General features: G+C 43.1%; 8 protein-coding genes across 8 annotated transcripts; 3 read left to right on the forward strand and 5 right to left on the reverse strand.

The window, feature by feature from the left end:
* Positions 1 to 334: 334 nt before the first annotated feature.
* On the reverse strand, positions 335 to 1627 carry BYT42DRAFT_569286 (RER1 protein). Its single transcript, XM_051568268.1, has 5 exons — positions 1405 to 1627; positions 1121 to 1242; positions 1031 to 1041; positions 796 to 961; positions 335 to 719 (listed from the first exon to the last, which is right to left on the reverse strand). Exons 1-5 carry the CDS (start codon positions 1534 to 1536, stop codon positions 518 to 520), a joined length of 633 nt encoding a protein of 210 aa, XP_051423925.1. The 5' UTR covers positions 1537 to 1627; the 3' UTR covers positions 335 to 517.
* Positions 1628 to 2148: 521 nt separating this feature from the next.
* On the reverse strand, positions 2149 to 2995 carry BYT42DRAFT_644824 (uncharacterized protein; the record flags this gene model as incomplete). The annotated part of the gene is made up of 5 exons (XM_051572640.1): positions 2149 to 2226; positions 2324 to 2620; positions 2670 to 2715; positions 2795 to 2869; positions 2991 to 2995. The coding sequence occupies 5 exons, from the start codon at positions 2993 to 2995 to the stop codon at positions 2149 to 2151; spliced, it is 501 nt and encodes a 166-aa protein (XP_051423926.1).
* A 29-nt stretch (positions 2996 to 3024) lies between these two features.
* On the forward strand, positions 3025 to 4117 carry BYT42DRAFT_569289 (uncharacterized protein). The gene has a single exon (XM_051568269.1). It carries the CDS (start codon positions 3278 to 3280, stop codon positions 4079 to 4081), a length of 804 nt encoding a protein of 267 aa, XP_051423927.1. The 5' UTR covers positions 3025 to 3277; the 3' UTR covers positions 4082 to 4117.
* Positions 4118 to 4153: 36 nt separating this feature from the next.
* BYT42DRAFT_569290 (uncharacterized protein) lies at positions 4154 to 4589 on the reverse strand. The gene has a single exon (XM_051568270.1). The coding sequence runs from the start codon at positions 4540 to 4542 to the stop codon at positions 4333 to 4335; it is 210 nt and encodes a 69-aa protein (XP_051423928.1). The 5' UTR covers positions 4543 to 4589; the 3' UTR covers positions 4154 to 4332.
* Positions 4590 to 7083: 2494 nt separating this feature from the next.
* Positions 7084 to 8465, forward strand: BYT42DRAFT_569291 (uncharacterized protein). Its single transcript, XM_051568271.1, has one exon. It carries the CDS (start codon positions 7474 to 7476, stop codon positions 8338 to 8340), a length of 867 nt encoding a protein of 288 aa, XP_051423929.1. The 5' UTR covers positions 7084 to 7473; the 3' UTR covers positions 8341 to 8465.
* Positions 8466 to 8504: 39 nt separating this feature from the next.
* Positions 8505 to 9682, forward strand: BYT42DRAFT_604917 (uncharacterized protein). Its single transcript, XM_051571109.1, has 6 exons — positions 8505 to 8655; positions 8752 to 8805; positions 8877 to 8923; positions 8999 to 9086; positions 9149 to 9238; positions 9290 to 9682. The coding sequence occupies exons 1-6, from the start codon at positions 8520 to 8522 to the stop codon at positions 9598 to 9600; spliced, it is 726 nt and encodes a 241-aa protein (XP_051423930.1). The 5' UTR covers positions 8505 to 8519; the 3' UTR covers positions 9601 to 9682.
* Positions 9683 to 11925, reverse strand: BYT42DRAFT_569296 (RuvB-like 2). Its single transcript, XM_051568272.1, has 10 exons — positions 11863 to 11925; positions 11740 to 11800; positions 11465 to 11662; positions 11377 to 11388; positions 11113 to 11294; positions 10932 to 11038; positions 10770 to 10863; positions 10473 to 10691; positions 10149 to 10387; positions 9683 to 10079 (listed from the first exon to the last, which is right to left on the reverse strand). The coding sequence occupies exons 1-10, from the start codon at positions 11863 to 11865 to the stop codon at positions 9797 to 9799; spliced, it is 1398 nt and encodes a 465-aa protein (XP_051423931.1). The 5' UTR covers positions 11866 to 11925; the 3' UTR covers positions 9683 to 9796.
* Positions 11926 to 13407: 1482 nt separating this feature from the next.
* Positions 13408 to 13890, reverse strand: BYT42DRAFT_569298 (uncharacterized protein). Its single transcript, XM_051568273.1, has one exon. The coding sequence runs from the start codon at positions 13849 to 13851 to the stop codon at positions 13609 to 13611; it is 243 nt and encodes an 80-aa protein (XP_051423932.1). The 5' UTR covers positions 13852 to 13890; the 3' UTR covers positions 13408 to 13608.
* Positions 13891 to 14536: the final 646 nt, after the last annotated feature.

Genomic DNA, 14536 nt, shown 5'->3' on the forward strand with positions numbered 1-14536 from the left:
GGGAAGCAGTATAGACAAAGTCTTTCAATTGCTCATTTCAACGATCTCGGCAATCTATCTGCCATCTTTTCCTAATGGAAGACGATGGCAAGCGGGAACACTGGTTGAAAATGGAAGAATCAAAAAACTTATGATTCCTAACTCTGCTCCATTCCACCCTCGAACAGTACGAAGTTTTCGCAGCGGTAGCTTAGAATTGAAGCCATCCTTCGCCAGATCTACCGTAGTCTAATAATATCGGGGCGAATGAAAATGCGCGAGAAGATACTGGCTGTTATCACTTTGTTCAAGATACAATGTAACCATGTTGATGTTTTTTCATTACATTATTTATTTGGCATGATTTCTTCTTTTAAAAAAAATATATATGGATAGCATGAGTAGATAAGTGATGCTTTCATTATGATCTCAAATCGTGTCGTAACTTCAACAGTGGCAAGCAATATCTATTCTGTCTTGTGTTTGTTTTGCTCCACAATAAAAATACATGATTCTCTTACGCTCCAATGATGAAGGCTTATTTGTTGTTTCTGTAATTCTTCTTGCCGAGGTCAAAGGGAATATACTTGTACTTGACCATGTGTCGAATTTGTCGTCGCATCGTGATGGCAAACAAGATACAAAAGTAGACCAACAAAATCGGCCAGAACACGGGAATATCAAAGATGCGGAAGAAACTGCATACAAACGCAATGGTTGTTGCCTTTGTTACAGAATACCTAGTATTCGCTCCGTCAGTTAAAAATAACGATATCTTCCCAATTTTTCATCATCCGAGTTGTCTGAGCGACCTACCAGAATTTGAACTCAGGCAGCCTTCGAATAAAAGGCTTGAACTCTTCATCTGCCTTCATGGGAAGTGTGGGACCTTCTTCAACCTCATTCTCCTGCGTGTCCATCTCCATAGCCGGATCAAACTTGGGCGTGAGGAATGCCAAGAACAGATTCAATATATAGATGCCTATTTCAGAAATACCCCGAAGTCAGCATGCTTGGCACAATAGTTAATGTAATGAAATTAGCAATATACCTAAAGCATAACTATGGTCATCAACAGATAAAGAAAAAAAAAGTTTAGTCAAGCCCACTCCGTAGTGCTGAAACCTGAAATAGGGCTTACCAAACAATGTACCATCCTTCTGCAAAGACCACACGCAGCAAGAACAAAAGCATCAACACGACCGTGCCAATCCATCGATACTGAGTGTAAGGTGTCGATTGATCCAAGTAGTGTTGGAATTGCTGCAAGAGAAGAAATTTTAGTTCATCGTCAACAAACAATAAGCCGGTGGAGACCGCCATTTTGGCCAGAACGGGCCATTCCGCACAGAGCAAGCTGTTCCGCGAATGCTCCGATACACTTCCCACTCTGGGACGGGAAAGAAACTAAAGTTTGATGCCTACCCTTTCCAAGGCCGATTTTTGTGCGAGAAAATTAGCGGCAGCGCCTTCACTTGATTCAGCCGGGATGTCGTTCATGGTTTCAAGGACGAAAAAAAAGTACCTGACGGAACTTTGAGCCACGATCATTTCCATGAGTGGATAAGAAGTTCACCGTCACAAATGGATGTCACGTGTCTCACCTGGGCATCCTCCGTGATCGTATGATTGTCCCAATCGCATATGGGTTTACACTGGTTGTCACCACCCGCGTTTCTCACAAACGTTGCTCCTAGGCGACAACATTGCCACCAGGCTCTGCTCGCTAAAAAATAGTTTTGCAACAAACATTCTGAGTCCGCATGATATTAGTGATGCGACATTTTCTTTCGCGAGATTGCCAGCTCGATTCATCACTTGGTATGCAGCTTTTACTTCTAGACAGTTGCATCGAAATCTATATCCGCCTTTTTGGGAAGTCGTCTTGTCCAATGCAAAGATAAATAAGAGAATGCATAAACACCAATATGCGACCTTATTGCGCACCAACCCAACGATTATTAAGGACTTTCGGGTTCACGATCCCTCTTCCCCATTTTTTTTTAAAGCAGATTGGTCTCGGGCCACTCCGTTCTGCCTTTTTATGATGCCCACACCATCTCAACACCCATCAAATCATAGCCTTTGGTCGGTCACACCACCGGATTGGATCGTGTGAATACAATGAAGCGTCATATTCTTTCATTTATTGGCAAGTGAAAATAAAATTTAACGCGAGGTAGCAGCGGCCTTGGGAGCGAAGCCCTTGGCTTGTTGCTTGCTGACCTTGGCACCCTGAGCAGGACCCTATTTAAAACAATGTCCATCAGCATCGACCCAAATTCCTCATTCCCGTAGCGCCCCCCCCTTTTTTTTTCTCCATTGCATCTTTTTGAATACTTACGCTGGACTTCTTGGCAGCGGCAGCAGCCTTCTTGGCTTCCTTGGACTTGGCGACGGCGGCCTGACGAGCAGCAGCACGGGCATCGGGCTTCTGGTTACGCTTGGCGCGAATGGCATCCCAGGAAGCACCAACAATAGCACGCTCGTGCTTGACAGTGCGGCGAGTGCGCTTCTTGGCGACTTCCTCAGTAACACCCTTCTTGTTCAAACGACGGTAGATAACGGTCCATCTGATCTTGCGGGGGTTAAGACGCTGAAGGAAGTAGGATTCGGCCTTGCCGTTAATGAATTTGAAGGTCTATTTGAAAAAATAAAAATAAAAAATAGGTAAGCATTTCTCCGTCAACCACACAACTCCAAGGGCATTCGTTAGGCCGATTCTCCAAACTTACTCTATAATAAATGTATTAGTATAAGCCATTTCTTTCTTTTTTCCAATCCCACATTGCTTTTCCATATCCAATGAACTCACCTGCTGTCAAGACGGACGTAGGTCTTACCCTTGGCAGGGTAGATCTTGTAGCCGGAGAAGGAACAAATCTCAAGCCTATGGGAGAAGAAGAAAAAAAAATGTTAAATAAACCGGGCAAGAGTATCGAATCGAGCGTCATCCATTTCGTCCCGTGATGGATCCATGGCGATGGATATCGGATACATCGGATACGTACTTCATCGTTAACGGTCTGATGGGAGGCGAAAGAGGAAGTTCTCTTTTGGAGCGATCACTCGAGGTAGTTCACTGGCTGCAGCGGGCAACACTGTTCCACCCGGACCGGGAATCGGAGATTTAAAATTACCACTTGCCTTCATTGTTCTTTTTTGACTCTGCAGATGATTCAGTCGACAATAAGCCCACCAGGACAAATAGGAAGCAAGTGTTCTTTTTGTTTCCTTCTTTCTGTATCTCTTTTTAAACCATCTGTTGTCACTGTCTCTGGAGTCACCCTTTCGCAACATGACAATCCACACCAACCCTATTCGCCGTAGGCGGACCTTGGCCAGTTGTTCCATGTCTGAACCACCGCCTTCTCCACGTATTGGTTACCCCGACTGCCTAGCAAACGATGATGGTTGGTCAACCTCTGAAAAAACTGCTGAGAAACTGAACAAAAAGTGCGAAAAATTGGTGCGAGAGAGAAACACGCTTCGGATCGAGAAACAATCGCTGCAGAAGCAGCAAGCGATGCTGCTTGAGCAACTGGCCCAGGTGGAGCAACTGCTGAGAGATTATGCCAAGCTCATGACAACTGAAAATAAGCTATCGCATCAACATCCAATGCCAAGGACGTTTGATCACAACTCCGGACAGTGGAAATGTCGAACACGCCACCCACAGCAAGTTCCACCGCTTGGAAATAACCACAAGCGTCACCTTCACGACGGCAACACATTACCCGTCACAACGCGCCCGACTTCCCGGCCAAAGCATAGGTTTTGCTCAAACGGTGATGCGAGTCCGTACAAGGGATCAAACGTAATAAGAAGCTTCCACAATTTACCCAACCGAACCACGGCTTGTGAAGCGCCTTATGCTCCTCCAAATATGGGATACACGGTACACCATGAAAGAGCACGAATGCGATCACTCATGATGCAAAATTGCTATTATCAGGCCAGTTTCTCCTATGGTCAGGTCATGACTCCCCTCATAGGCGCCTGGGATGCAAGATATCCTATGCAAGCAACAGCAATGCCCTATCTTGCATTCAACCCGGAAGCGATTGATTATTCTGTATCGTCCAATGCGGGACAACAATGAGGCCATAACTCTCATAAAAAAATAAAAGTGTTCTTTACATGCTACACGGTTTCTAGTTTTAGATCATGATACCAGCATTCTCTTTTATTTTTATTTGATTGAAAGGGTAACAAAAGGGACGAAGAGGCGAAAAAAGATGGTGATGTACAGAAATGATAAGTGATGATGGTAGATAGGGAAAGGCTACGTATGGTCTAGCCACCGAGCCGATAGAAATAAATAGTTTTGAGGGAGAGCGGGGTCTTATATTTTTACAGACCACCACCGCTACGGCTGACATCGACGAGACCAAGGCCATTGTTAATTTTACGCCACTGAGCCAAACCGGAGTGGTCGGAGCCACGAAGAGTCATAATATGGGAATGGGCCAAACCAGGTTGAGCCGTAGTACGGATGTAGCTGTAAGCAGCCAAGGAGCTGACGGGAACAAGAACGATAGCGGCACCACGAGTTGTGAACATGTTTGATAATAGAGAGATAGAGTAGAGTTGTTTCTTGTTGATCTGGGAATTGATAACTTTAAAAAAAAAATGAAGGGTGCGGGGTGTGGCCTTTATATACGTGTGGAGAGGTGCCCCTTGAACTGGCTATCGTGAGACGCGAATTCGATTTCCGATCATCTTGCTGAGATTCCGTAGTCCATGGTCCATGACGTTGACAAGCGGAGCTGAGAAAAAGATTCAACGTGGTTGCCATCGTTATCTTTAATCCATCTTTATTGATCAAAAAGCATCCCGTTCCGAAGAAGTCATGATACATGCCAAATAATGGACAATACTAGCATCATAATGTTCTTGATCCCACTACTGCAATGCAGCCAATCGACAGGCGGTGGGAAATCAGAATCTACAATCCATTCAATTATCCAAAATAGGGCATGGCAATACATGAAATAGAGTGCGGTGGGCATTCTTGACTATTTCTTTCAGGTCGTTGTCCGGCTCGGGCCATTTTTGCTTGACAGGAAGGAATCGATGGCGGTAGCCGTAAATAGTAATCTAGAAGGGGACCCATTCGACACTAGACTTGAAATTTTCGATCCCGCCCAAACGAGCTGAATGTTACTGGCCTTGACGACGACAATTGCAGCGACGCTATCGAATGACATTTACCGCGCCTGATAAAATTGCATCATACTCAAACTCTATTTGTCGCTGGGCCATCGGTTTCTGAGCCCTTTGATCCGGGGTAACCCGTCCAGAGCGTAACCACGACTACTACTTTTTTGTTTTTTCTAGTGCATAGATCACGAGATCACATCCGATCGCAATCATCCTCCGTTCTCCGTCAATGAACAAGAAACATAATCCTCTTGCCATCAAATCACGAATGAAAATAGCCTGCTATTTTCGTATAATTCGTCGGCTGAATTTCAAGTTTTTTTACAGGTCCTTTATCCGCTGTAGAATTTCAGTTGACAAAGATGGTTACGGCACCCGCGTACGTTATGCAGCACTAGCTCTTAAGCTAATAACGTAGGAGAGACTATCAGCAACTCGATTGTACAATGGCATGATCCCATGATGGGTTTGTTCATGGATAGAGTTGACAAATATGAAATGGCGCCGAAAAGAGTGGGACAGCGTCCCTGACTATTTTGGCAAAACTCCATTCTGACCGATTCATAATTATCCATATGGAGAATAGGTACTTGGGTTCTATTTTTGTCAGTCATAGAAAAGTGGTTGATAACAAGTGCTGGCAATGTTCATGGAACTGTCTTTGGCGATGATAAAGAGCTTACGATCGCTTGTTCATAGATATAAAGTGTTGTAAGATGCATTGAGATTGCAGAATGACGAGGTTGGAACGGCTAAACGTTGAGGCACAGGTAATCTTAATATTGCCTGTCTTTTTTGCTTTTGCAATATATCTTGAATCTTATCTGGGAGATTCGGCTCCGATATGAAGTGGTTGGATGGTCGACAGTATCGCTTGGTCGGACTGTCCTAGCAAATAAGAGGGCCCAATGTCTCACCATGAGAGCTGGGTCGGTACCATCTTGGGATAGTGGCACAAACCGACTATACTTGTTCCGGTGATGCTGCATAAATCGCTCGCAGTCTTATCTTGCCAGTAATATATACAGCACCCATCCTCTCTCTCTCTTTGAGAAATGAATAATGCTCCCGTTGTATGATAACAAGAACATCGTTTACACGATACTATGGTAGAAAACGGAGTAGTTCAAGTGAAATAACGCATCAATCTTAAATTTTGTATTTGATCAATGAATGGGACGACATTTTGCCCTCATATCTATCATATGTCGCACCGTGATATTTCTCACGCGTAAAGTTAGTGCCAATTTTTTTTGGTTTGCAAATGGTGTCGTCGAAAATATGGCAATTTTCAGTCATACGATTCTTTAGGAGGTGCACCACGATAAATAATGGCCGCCTCTAATAAGTGATTCCCGGATAATGACACCAGCGAAAGCAACAATTTTGATGCATCGATCACAGGAAATACAGAGTTCTAGTTATGTGTTTGTTATGCATCAACATCAGCGACATCGGTACTTGTGTAGGGTGCTGGCATTGTCCAATTTAACAAATTGACAGCGTATATCTCTGCAAAGGATGTCAAAGTAGACACAAGGATTCATATTTGATGAGAAACTCGTCTCAACCATTATTGGAAGCCCACATTGTAATCAGTAAGAGACACCTTATTGAAGACGAGATGTAATACATCCGATATTCAACCGCTTACAGCATATTCATATAAAAGAATATCCATGCTAGCAATCACAGAACTGTAGCAAAAATAAATAAAAATAAATTACCACATGAATTATGAGAAAGTATGGCATTGCTGTGGTCTACTTCAGCTACTCAAAACTGTTGCAAGACGAGGAAACGCCATTGCGAATACCGTATCCTTGTAAGGCGATCAACAATTTCGTTAGAGATTACATTACTGGTTCCCTTCAGATGAAGAATGCATTATCATTTTTCTCGTAAAAACAAGAGAAGCAAAGCAAATATGGGGGAGGAAGGGTGAATTACAGCATACATTGGGCCCTGTCAGCGGCAACAGTAGGATTGAAACATCGATTGGCTTTTGTGTACTGTGATAGGCCAAGTTTTTGCTCCACTCCAATATGAAATCTTGCAGTTTTCTGTTGCTCCAAGGCTTTTTTCTTGTTGCTTTCACTTATACATTGGCGGGAAGCCCGATTCATTGTGGTGCTCATTGGTCTCTTTCAAGGACTTTGGCCAACGGCATGGCAAGGACATTACCTTCGGACATTCAACAGATCATCTGTTCGTTTGGCATTGGGCCTCGTGGCGACGATAAATTCGCTTTTGTTGCCATGACAGTGTGCAAGGAATGGGCACACTTTGTCTGCACCGTCCTTTACCGGTAAGCAAATTTCACGGGGCTCTATGAGGACCATTGGACGTGCATGTAACACATTTGCTAGAAACTATCTTATTCGCAATTATCTTTCATTCATTGATTTCATCAAAACGGTGACCAAACCGAGCGGGGTGCTGCGGTACGGCGAGTATATCCGATCGATCGACTTGACCCTGGTCAACAAGTATGGCATCGATATGCGAGTATCTCAATTGATCCGGCGGTGTCCGAATATTCGCACCATGACACTCGGTCATCCCACCAGCGTCCAGCCAGATACCATTGGATTGATTGCGAAATACTGCCGCAAGCTGCATACATTCAACATTGGCGGTTTGGAAAGCTGGCCATTTATGCTTGAATGTGATTTTTCGGGGTTAAAGCAACTGCACACCATCCATTTTTCCACCACCCCTTTGATGGCCCACTCTCTCTATACGCTTCCTACCCGTACGCTTCGTCACGTTTGCCTGGAAAAGATGGATGCATTAACCGTAGACGAGCTTCGGATATTCTTGAAAAACCGACCGAATATCGAAACGTTGGCCATCTTACATTGCCGCCGGTTGACCAAAGACCTTGGTACGGTGATTTCGTCTAAAATTGGTGGAACACTGGATCAGTTGGAATTGGCGGGATCACAGATAACCGACGATAACATACGACGTATGTTTCAAGAACAAGGCCACCTATCGGTTTTACGACTCCACCGAACATGGATCACCGATGCCACATTGGAAGCGATAAGGACGGGCCGTCTTTTCATCAAGCATTTAGACATATCATACAACAAGCATATCACCAACGAGGCAGTGAAAGCACTTTTCGTGAGTTTCCGCGGGCGGATGACACTAAACGTATCAGGCTGTGATCAAGTTGATGTTTCTTTGTAATTCTATTGAATAAGGAGAATAAGAGCAAATGGAGATTTTAACTAGGCAAGGCAATGATGGGATCCTGGGGAATGTGATCCGGACTATTTTTTTCCGCCTCCAATAAATACTGTTTATATCCCGAACCCTCTTTGTCTTGTTTTCCACACAAAAAAAAGAAAAAGAAGAAATCATCTACAATGCGTTTTTCCTCTCCAGCCGCCGTTGCCGCTGTTCTTGTCACAACGTTGGCAACTGTGCATTGTACTTTGGCTCCCAATTATCCCGAGCCAGGCACGGTTTGGACAGCAGGCAAAGAATACGAAATTCTCTGGGGTAAAACTACCGATCCAATGATGTTGCAATGGTAGAATTTTTTTTGTCGCTGAAACTGACTCGATTGATCTGTTTTTAAAAAATGACTCCCCAAAGACGAAGATAATACCAAACCTACCATTGCTGAAGCCTGGAGAAACTTTAGAATCGGTAATACTGCTTCACACTGAACCCGACAGACTGAAATCATAGAACTCATGTACTTTTTTTTGGGAGAGTAGATTTAATGACGGGTGATAATGACGACCAGATGTTATTGGCCAATGTGGTATCAGTTAAGTATAATTTGGATCTACTTCTTTAATGATATCTTCGGCCACTCAAACAATTCCGATCCCTACAGAACTTGACCGCCAACTCCATGTCATACAAGTGGGTCGCTCCGGACGTTGAACCGCATTCGTCCATCTATTTCCTCATGTTTACCAATGGTAACTCAAGCCTTGCATAGATATCGACCGATGACTAATAACGTTTTTAAAATTCGAAACAGAGGCTGGAGATAACGCCTGGACCACCCGTTTCGCTATTGTCGGTGCTGATGGAAAAGTGGCGCCACCGGAACATCCCACACAACCCAATGGTAATCGCAAGATATGTTCATCATTTTACGTTTATTAACCCGGTTTGATAGGCGAAAAGGTACCATGGGGCGTTGGCAAAGTGGTGGCTACCGTTAAATCTGCCGAGGATGGACCAGCTGCCAATGCGGTTAGTTCGTCGGCGTCGTCTGCCAGCGCTTCAGCAAGTCCATCATCCGGCGCGACCTCTTCCTCCTCCGCTTCTGCCTCTTCCAAGGCCTCTGCAGCGGCGACAACTTCTGCCGCGCATCGCCCTTCCTCCACGACCCATTCACGCTCCGCTGGTTCGTCGATGTACTCCCATGTTACCATGACAGGTTTTGCCGTGTTGTTGACGGCAGCAGTGATGATGACCGTGTTCTAAGTTATCATTAGACCGGGTCGTTAAACCGAGCTATAGAAGTTTATATTGTATGTATGTCAAAGGTTGGAAAACAAGGAAGTTGTTACGAGTATGTCCAACCCTGCTATGCAAAATCAAACAGAGAATGCTCCGGGGTGATGGGAATTGGGTTGAATGTGACAATGTTTTATTTGTATGAGACACTTTCTTTTTCTTTTTACATTTCCATGGCAGTGTCGACAGCCATTTTGTCGTTTTGTTCGTTGAACATGTATTGATCTTGGTAATCCTTCAAGTATTGCACGGATCGCTTTTCATCCAAAAACAGTGAATACACGCGCTTGATATCTTGGATGTCGACCATGGCTGCCTTTCTCTTCCTTGAAACCAAATTAGCCGCCGTAATAAGATGAATCGAATAACGAAGCGAGGTTTCCACGCCAATCTTTGTCAGAACATCCTTGGCATCGTCTGTCATGGCAACATCTTCCTCCTCACATCTAAGCAAGATACCATCAGTCAACCGTTCCCAGCTTTTTTTTTTCGTTTCGCTTGTCATTATTACTTACCGAATGGTCAAAATTTGTCTGATTTCGTTTTCTTCGTAAGCTTTTGTGGAAATGATCAACATACGATCCAGCAGATCGACGGGGATACCGTGAGGAGATTTATATTTGGTACCACGGATATTGGTGATACCACGATTGGAAGCCATAATGACCACAGGTGCCATATCATCTTCTAAAGCTCGGTTCAGGAAGGAGAAACATTCAATGTCAAGCATGTGAACTTCATCAATGAACAGAACCTAGATTCCAAAAAAAAGGGAGGGCGGAGAGACTTTAGTGTGATGGACTAGGTGAACCATGAGTTTTTTGCCCCAAGAAACTTACGCCTGGCACGATTTCGGCTTTGCCTTCTTCTCGCCATTCGGCAATCTTTCCGTTAATCTGATCTCTCACTTCGGCTTTGATTTCACCAGTATCGCCAGAAAATAGTGCAAGGAAACCCTGTGTTCTGCTATTGATGACATCGATTTCGTGCAACGACACTGTATGAACCACCTCTTTACGCTTTTGCAATTCGCCTTCAGGACATTGGACGAATTTGGTCTAAATCGGGCAACGGTAAGAAAAAAAAAATGCGTCGCCAGTTGCCATTTGCCACTTGTTTTCATTTTGCTGACTTACATCCGAACCCATGGCGTCGTAATCTCTTGCTCGTGTGAAAGAACGGCCAAGTTTGGAAATACGGCCAGAAGCTTTATCAATGGTAATCACATCACTAGTTGTTTCATATGCATGTTAAAAATGAGGAATATCACAGCCAGGCATCGATCAACCAATAATTACCCAGCCATCACTTTTTCTTTGTTGAGCGATTCGATCATCTTGTGACCCAAATCGTAAATGGTCTCCATGTCCGTTGTCTTGAGCGTCAATTTACCCGTTTTCGATCCCTACAAAGAGTCCTGTGAGTTCTGACGATACACTTATTTTTCCACATACACACAACTTGGACAGTTCAACCTACCCCAGTGACTGATCGGTCAATCTGAATTTCCACCACTTCACCTTCAATGATCTCCGATTCCTCCTTGATTCTGACACCAATCGATCGACGGAATGCTTGCGTTAAAGCTTCGGTTTTTGACATCTCCAGTGAAAAGATTTCCGAAGCAGCCAACATGGTGAATGGAACGTCGCTACCGAGAGCTGGTGAAGAAAAAAAAGAAAGTAATAACATGTCATTAGGGAGTCCGTCGTATTGTACTTTTGTCGACTAATGCCAATCTACCTTGTGCCATGCCTAAAAAAAAAAAGAAAAAAAAGTAAGCTTCGCCATTCTTGGTTTGGACATTTGCCTCTGTAGCCAAGATACTTACCCATAGCAATAGCGGTTTTACCGGTGGAAGGAGGGCCGGCAATGAGAATGGCGCGGCCTGCGATTCGACCGGCTTCGATCATGCGCAAAATGACACCGGCGGCCTTGCGTGCTTTGAGTTGACCCACCATACCCTGCGAGGACATGCGAGGCTCAAGTGCATCGTCGAGACCCAAACCACGAATGTGGGAATGGGCGCCTAAAAAAGTGGTAGGAAGAAAATATGGCGTGAATCTCGACAGTCTGGCGTGAAGGGCGATCTTATTGATTAATTACCAACGCGCTCCATTCGTAAAAGATCTTTTGTTTCTGAAGAAGACGTAGCGATCGGTAAAGCCTATTGAATAATAAGTAATATGGTTCTAATTGTGCTGTATTTTGACATTTTGCTTATCATACCATTGGTAATGATTAGTTTTTGTTTTGTTTTTCGCTTCTAAAGAAACAATAGGCGAAAAAAGCAAATCGGCTAGGTGGACTGGTTTTTCGCCATCCGTTCACCGTTGTGGTTGAAAAATGGCATCACGGCTCCGCTCCAATCAGAGGTCAGTTTCTGGAAAATTTTGGTGAAAGAACGCCCAATTCATGGTGAGGCACCGCTTCCAGCTTGTTTTCAATGCCAAAATCGCCATGACATATTAGCAAGATGAATCTATCTTAGTGCCTATTTTCATATTTACGTTAAAAATATGGAAAGTGCTTTATACGGTATCCAAATGCTTGCTATTACCTCTTTTCGAAAACGTTGTGCGGCTTTGATCTTTTGTATACAAATCCGCTTGCAGAGATCTTCGCAAATGATGTAATAAAGTTTTTGCCTAATATACCTGCTATCAAGAATTTAAAATATGAGTATTGGCAGGAACATTTTTATGACGCACGGTCCATCTTTGTGATCGTTTCATAATGATATGATCTGATATTGTATGTAGGCATCCCCACTGTCTGACCGATCTCTACTTGCAACGTCATCTGTTTTCACTTTTGGTGGAAGTTATGTAATCAAGTCATTGAAAGCTAACTTGGGAGAGTACAATGTAATAGAATGCAAAATATTCTTTCACGGTAAACGCATGATGAGAAAACTTTGATATGCTGGCGAAATATTTGTTCTCCAGCAGGCCAGAGAGCAGAGAGGGAAAAGATTTTTGAATTACAAGCAAGTTGCTCCATCGTTTCTCGCTTATGATGGCCAGTTATCCATCTTTCTCAAACCGATGCATTAACCTAGCAAAGAATGGGAACACCCTGTCGTTATAATGATGATGCGTGGGTTTATTTTTGTACAGTCATCGCAGACAAGGCCGTATAGTACGACAAATTGAGTAACCAATGATCACGTTCTCAGATTTGTTAAGCAAGAAAGGAACAAAATCTAGATTCTTCTCCATCCCGTCGTGGCCTGATTACCAGAAAAATGACGTTTTTTTTTTGCCACCCCAACGGATCAAAGCATGAGAAAAACAAACATGTCATTGAAGGATTGTTTCGCCAACCCAACCGACATCAGGTACCCATTCCTCGTGAAACTTGCCCTTATTTCGAAGAAACTTGAAAAACTGCAAACAATACGTACAAGTATTCGGTTTATGGAGTTGCCATGAATACGGTAATGGGACGAAAAAACTTCCTTCTGTTTCCAAAGGAAACGTAAAAAATTACAAACAATATAACGCCACAAGTATTTGGTTTATAGGGTTGCCATCAATACAGCGATGATACCAAAAAACTTCCTCCTGTTTCGAGGAAATGCAGGGGACTGCAAACAATATGACGCTACAAGTACCCGGTTTTATAAATAAGAAAGGCGAAACAAAGAGGTACCATCGATACAGTAATGATTCCAAGGGGTTTGTTTTCGTTTTTTTAAAAGCAAAAAAAAAAAAAAAAAAAAAAAAAAAAAAAAATTAAAAAAAAATTAAAAATATTAGCGATCGGTATATAGTGAAATGAGTGGATGCCTAAGTTTTATTGCGAGTTTATAATACAGTGTCCTGAGAGAGTGAAGAGAAGAAATTATGTGCAGAATATATGGATAAAACTAATTACAAACGTTTAAAAGGAGGGAAAGATATACTATTAACATATTGATCATGAACGCTCGTTCAAAATTACATAGAAAGCCATTTCCTTTGGGTTACAAACTTAGGCACCTGTATTGGTAACATCATGACCCGATGTGTATGTGCCGCGCACGGTCATTGGATCAAAGAAACTTCCAACGTAATCGGGATAGTCACCACAGCGCATGGGATCACGAAGATAGGTAGCATTACCAATGGTGGTGGACGGCATACGAGGAGCAGATACAGGAACAGCGTCCGCGGTTCCCACCGTGTTGCAATTGAACATTCTCTTGATTTGAGTCAATCCGAGTGAGAGAGGCATGTTGATATTGTAAAGTTGTAGATATAAGTGAAATAATTGATGCGAAGTAGAGTACCTCTTGTCAATGGAAGATTTGTCTTTATATATCTTTTTTTTAATATCCAGTTTTCCATGACGAAGTGTCACTGACGTTGGTTGTCCAACACGAGAAAATTTCCCCGTTTGGAACTTTGGATATGATTGGATCCAAATACACGCATCTTCTCGAAAAACTTCCTTGTTGCACAGCCTTTTGGTTGTCTTTTCCGGATCAAATAAAATGAATTATTCAGACGGATACCAAACAATGTGATACACAGTTTTTAAAAAAAGGGAACAACAAAACTGCATCGGTAACATTTCCCTAGTGCCCTTTTCAAGCATCATCCATGGGCGTATCAAGATGGCTGAATTGAAAAGCATCCAATCACTGTGAAGATGTTCAATGAACCAATCATTTGCAATGGTAATTTTTTTCTCTTTCCAAGACGGCAAAGTCTGCCACTTCATTTTCATCCACGACTAGAGTCTCAGATCAAAAATTTATTCAGAGTCCTCATTACATATAACATGAAAAAAGCGCATGAGGCGCATATTATAGAAAAAGAGTTACTCTTTATTAATCCTTTTCAATAGATTGGAATAGATCAAAAGCCCCATATCTCAATGGGTTCGACAAAAAAGGATGCATGTGTGATGTTGTTGT

The sequence above is a fragment of the Radiomyces spectabilis genome (genome assembly GCF_025331425.1).
Source record: "Radiomyces spectabilis strain NRRL 2753 chromosome Unknown BYT42scaffold_6, whole genome shotgun sequence".
Classification (NCBI taxonomy): domain Eukaryota; kingdom Fungi; phylum Mucoromycota; class Mucoromycetes; order Mucorales; family Radiomycetaceae; genus Radiomyces; species Radiomyces spectabilis.

What these genes read in the sequence shown, in the direction of transcription:
- BYT42DRAFT_569286 (XM_051568268.1), bottom strand. Translation starts at nt 1,536, where the DNA reads ATGGAAATGATCGTGGCTCAAAGTTCCGTCAGGTACTTTTTTTTCGTC. An exon ending in AAAAATCGGCCTTGGAAAGG is followed by an intron (nt 1,243 to 1,404) that starts GTAGGCATCAAA and finishes CTTCTCTTGCAG; the next exon opens with CAATTCCAACACTACTTGGA. An exon ending in CTGCCTGAGTTCAAATTCTG is followed by an intron (nt 720 to 795) that starts GTAGGTCGCTCA and finishes AGCGAATACTAG; the next exon opens with GTATTCTGTAACAAAGGCAA.
- BYT42DRAFT_569289 (XM_051568269.1), top strand. Translation starts at nt 3,278, where the DNA reads ATGACAATCCACACCAACCCTATTCGCCGTAGGCGGACCTTGGCCAGT.
- BYT42DRAFT_569290 (XM_051568270.1), bottom strand. Translation starts at nt 4,542, where the DNA reads ATGTTCACAACTCGTGGTGCCGCTATCGTTCTTGTTCCCGTCAGCTCC.
- BYT42DRAFT_569291 (XM_051568271.1), top strand. Translation starts at nt 7,474, where the DNA reads ATGAGGACCATTGGACGTGCATGTAACACATTTGCTAGAAACTATCTT.
- BYT42DRAFT_604917 (XM_051571109.1), top strand. Translation starts at nt 8,520, where the DNA reads ATGCGTTTTTCCTCTCCAGCCGCCGTTGCCGCTGTTCTTGTCACAACG. An exon ending in CTGGAGAAACTTTAGAATCG is followed by an intron (nt 8,806 to 8,876) that starts GTAATACTGCTT and finishes TTGGGAGAGTAG; the next exon opens with ATTTAATGACGGGTGATAAT. An exon ending in ACATCCCACACAACCCAATG is followed by an intron (nt 9,239 to 9,289) that starts GTAATCGCAAGA and finishes CCGGTTTGATAG; the next exon opens with GCGAAAAGGTACCATGGGGC.
- BYT42DRAFT_569296 (XM_051568272.1), bottom strand. An exon ending in TTTACGAATGGAGCGCGTTG is followed by an intron (nt 11,663 to 11,739) that starts GTAATTAATCAA and finishes CCACTTTTTTAG; the next exon opens with GCGCCCATTCCCACATTCGT. An exon ending in AAGCCGAAATCGTGCCAGGC is followed by an intron (nt 10,388 to 10,472) that starts GTAAGTTTCTTG and finishes TTTGGAATCTAG; the next exon opens with GTTCTGTTCATTGATGAAGT.
- BYT42DRAFT_569298 (XM_051568273.1), bottom strand. Translation starts at nt 13,851, where the DNA reads ATGCCTCTCTCACTCGGATTGACTCAAATCAAGAGAATGTTCAATTGC.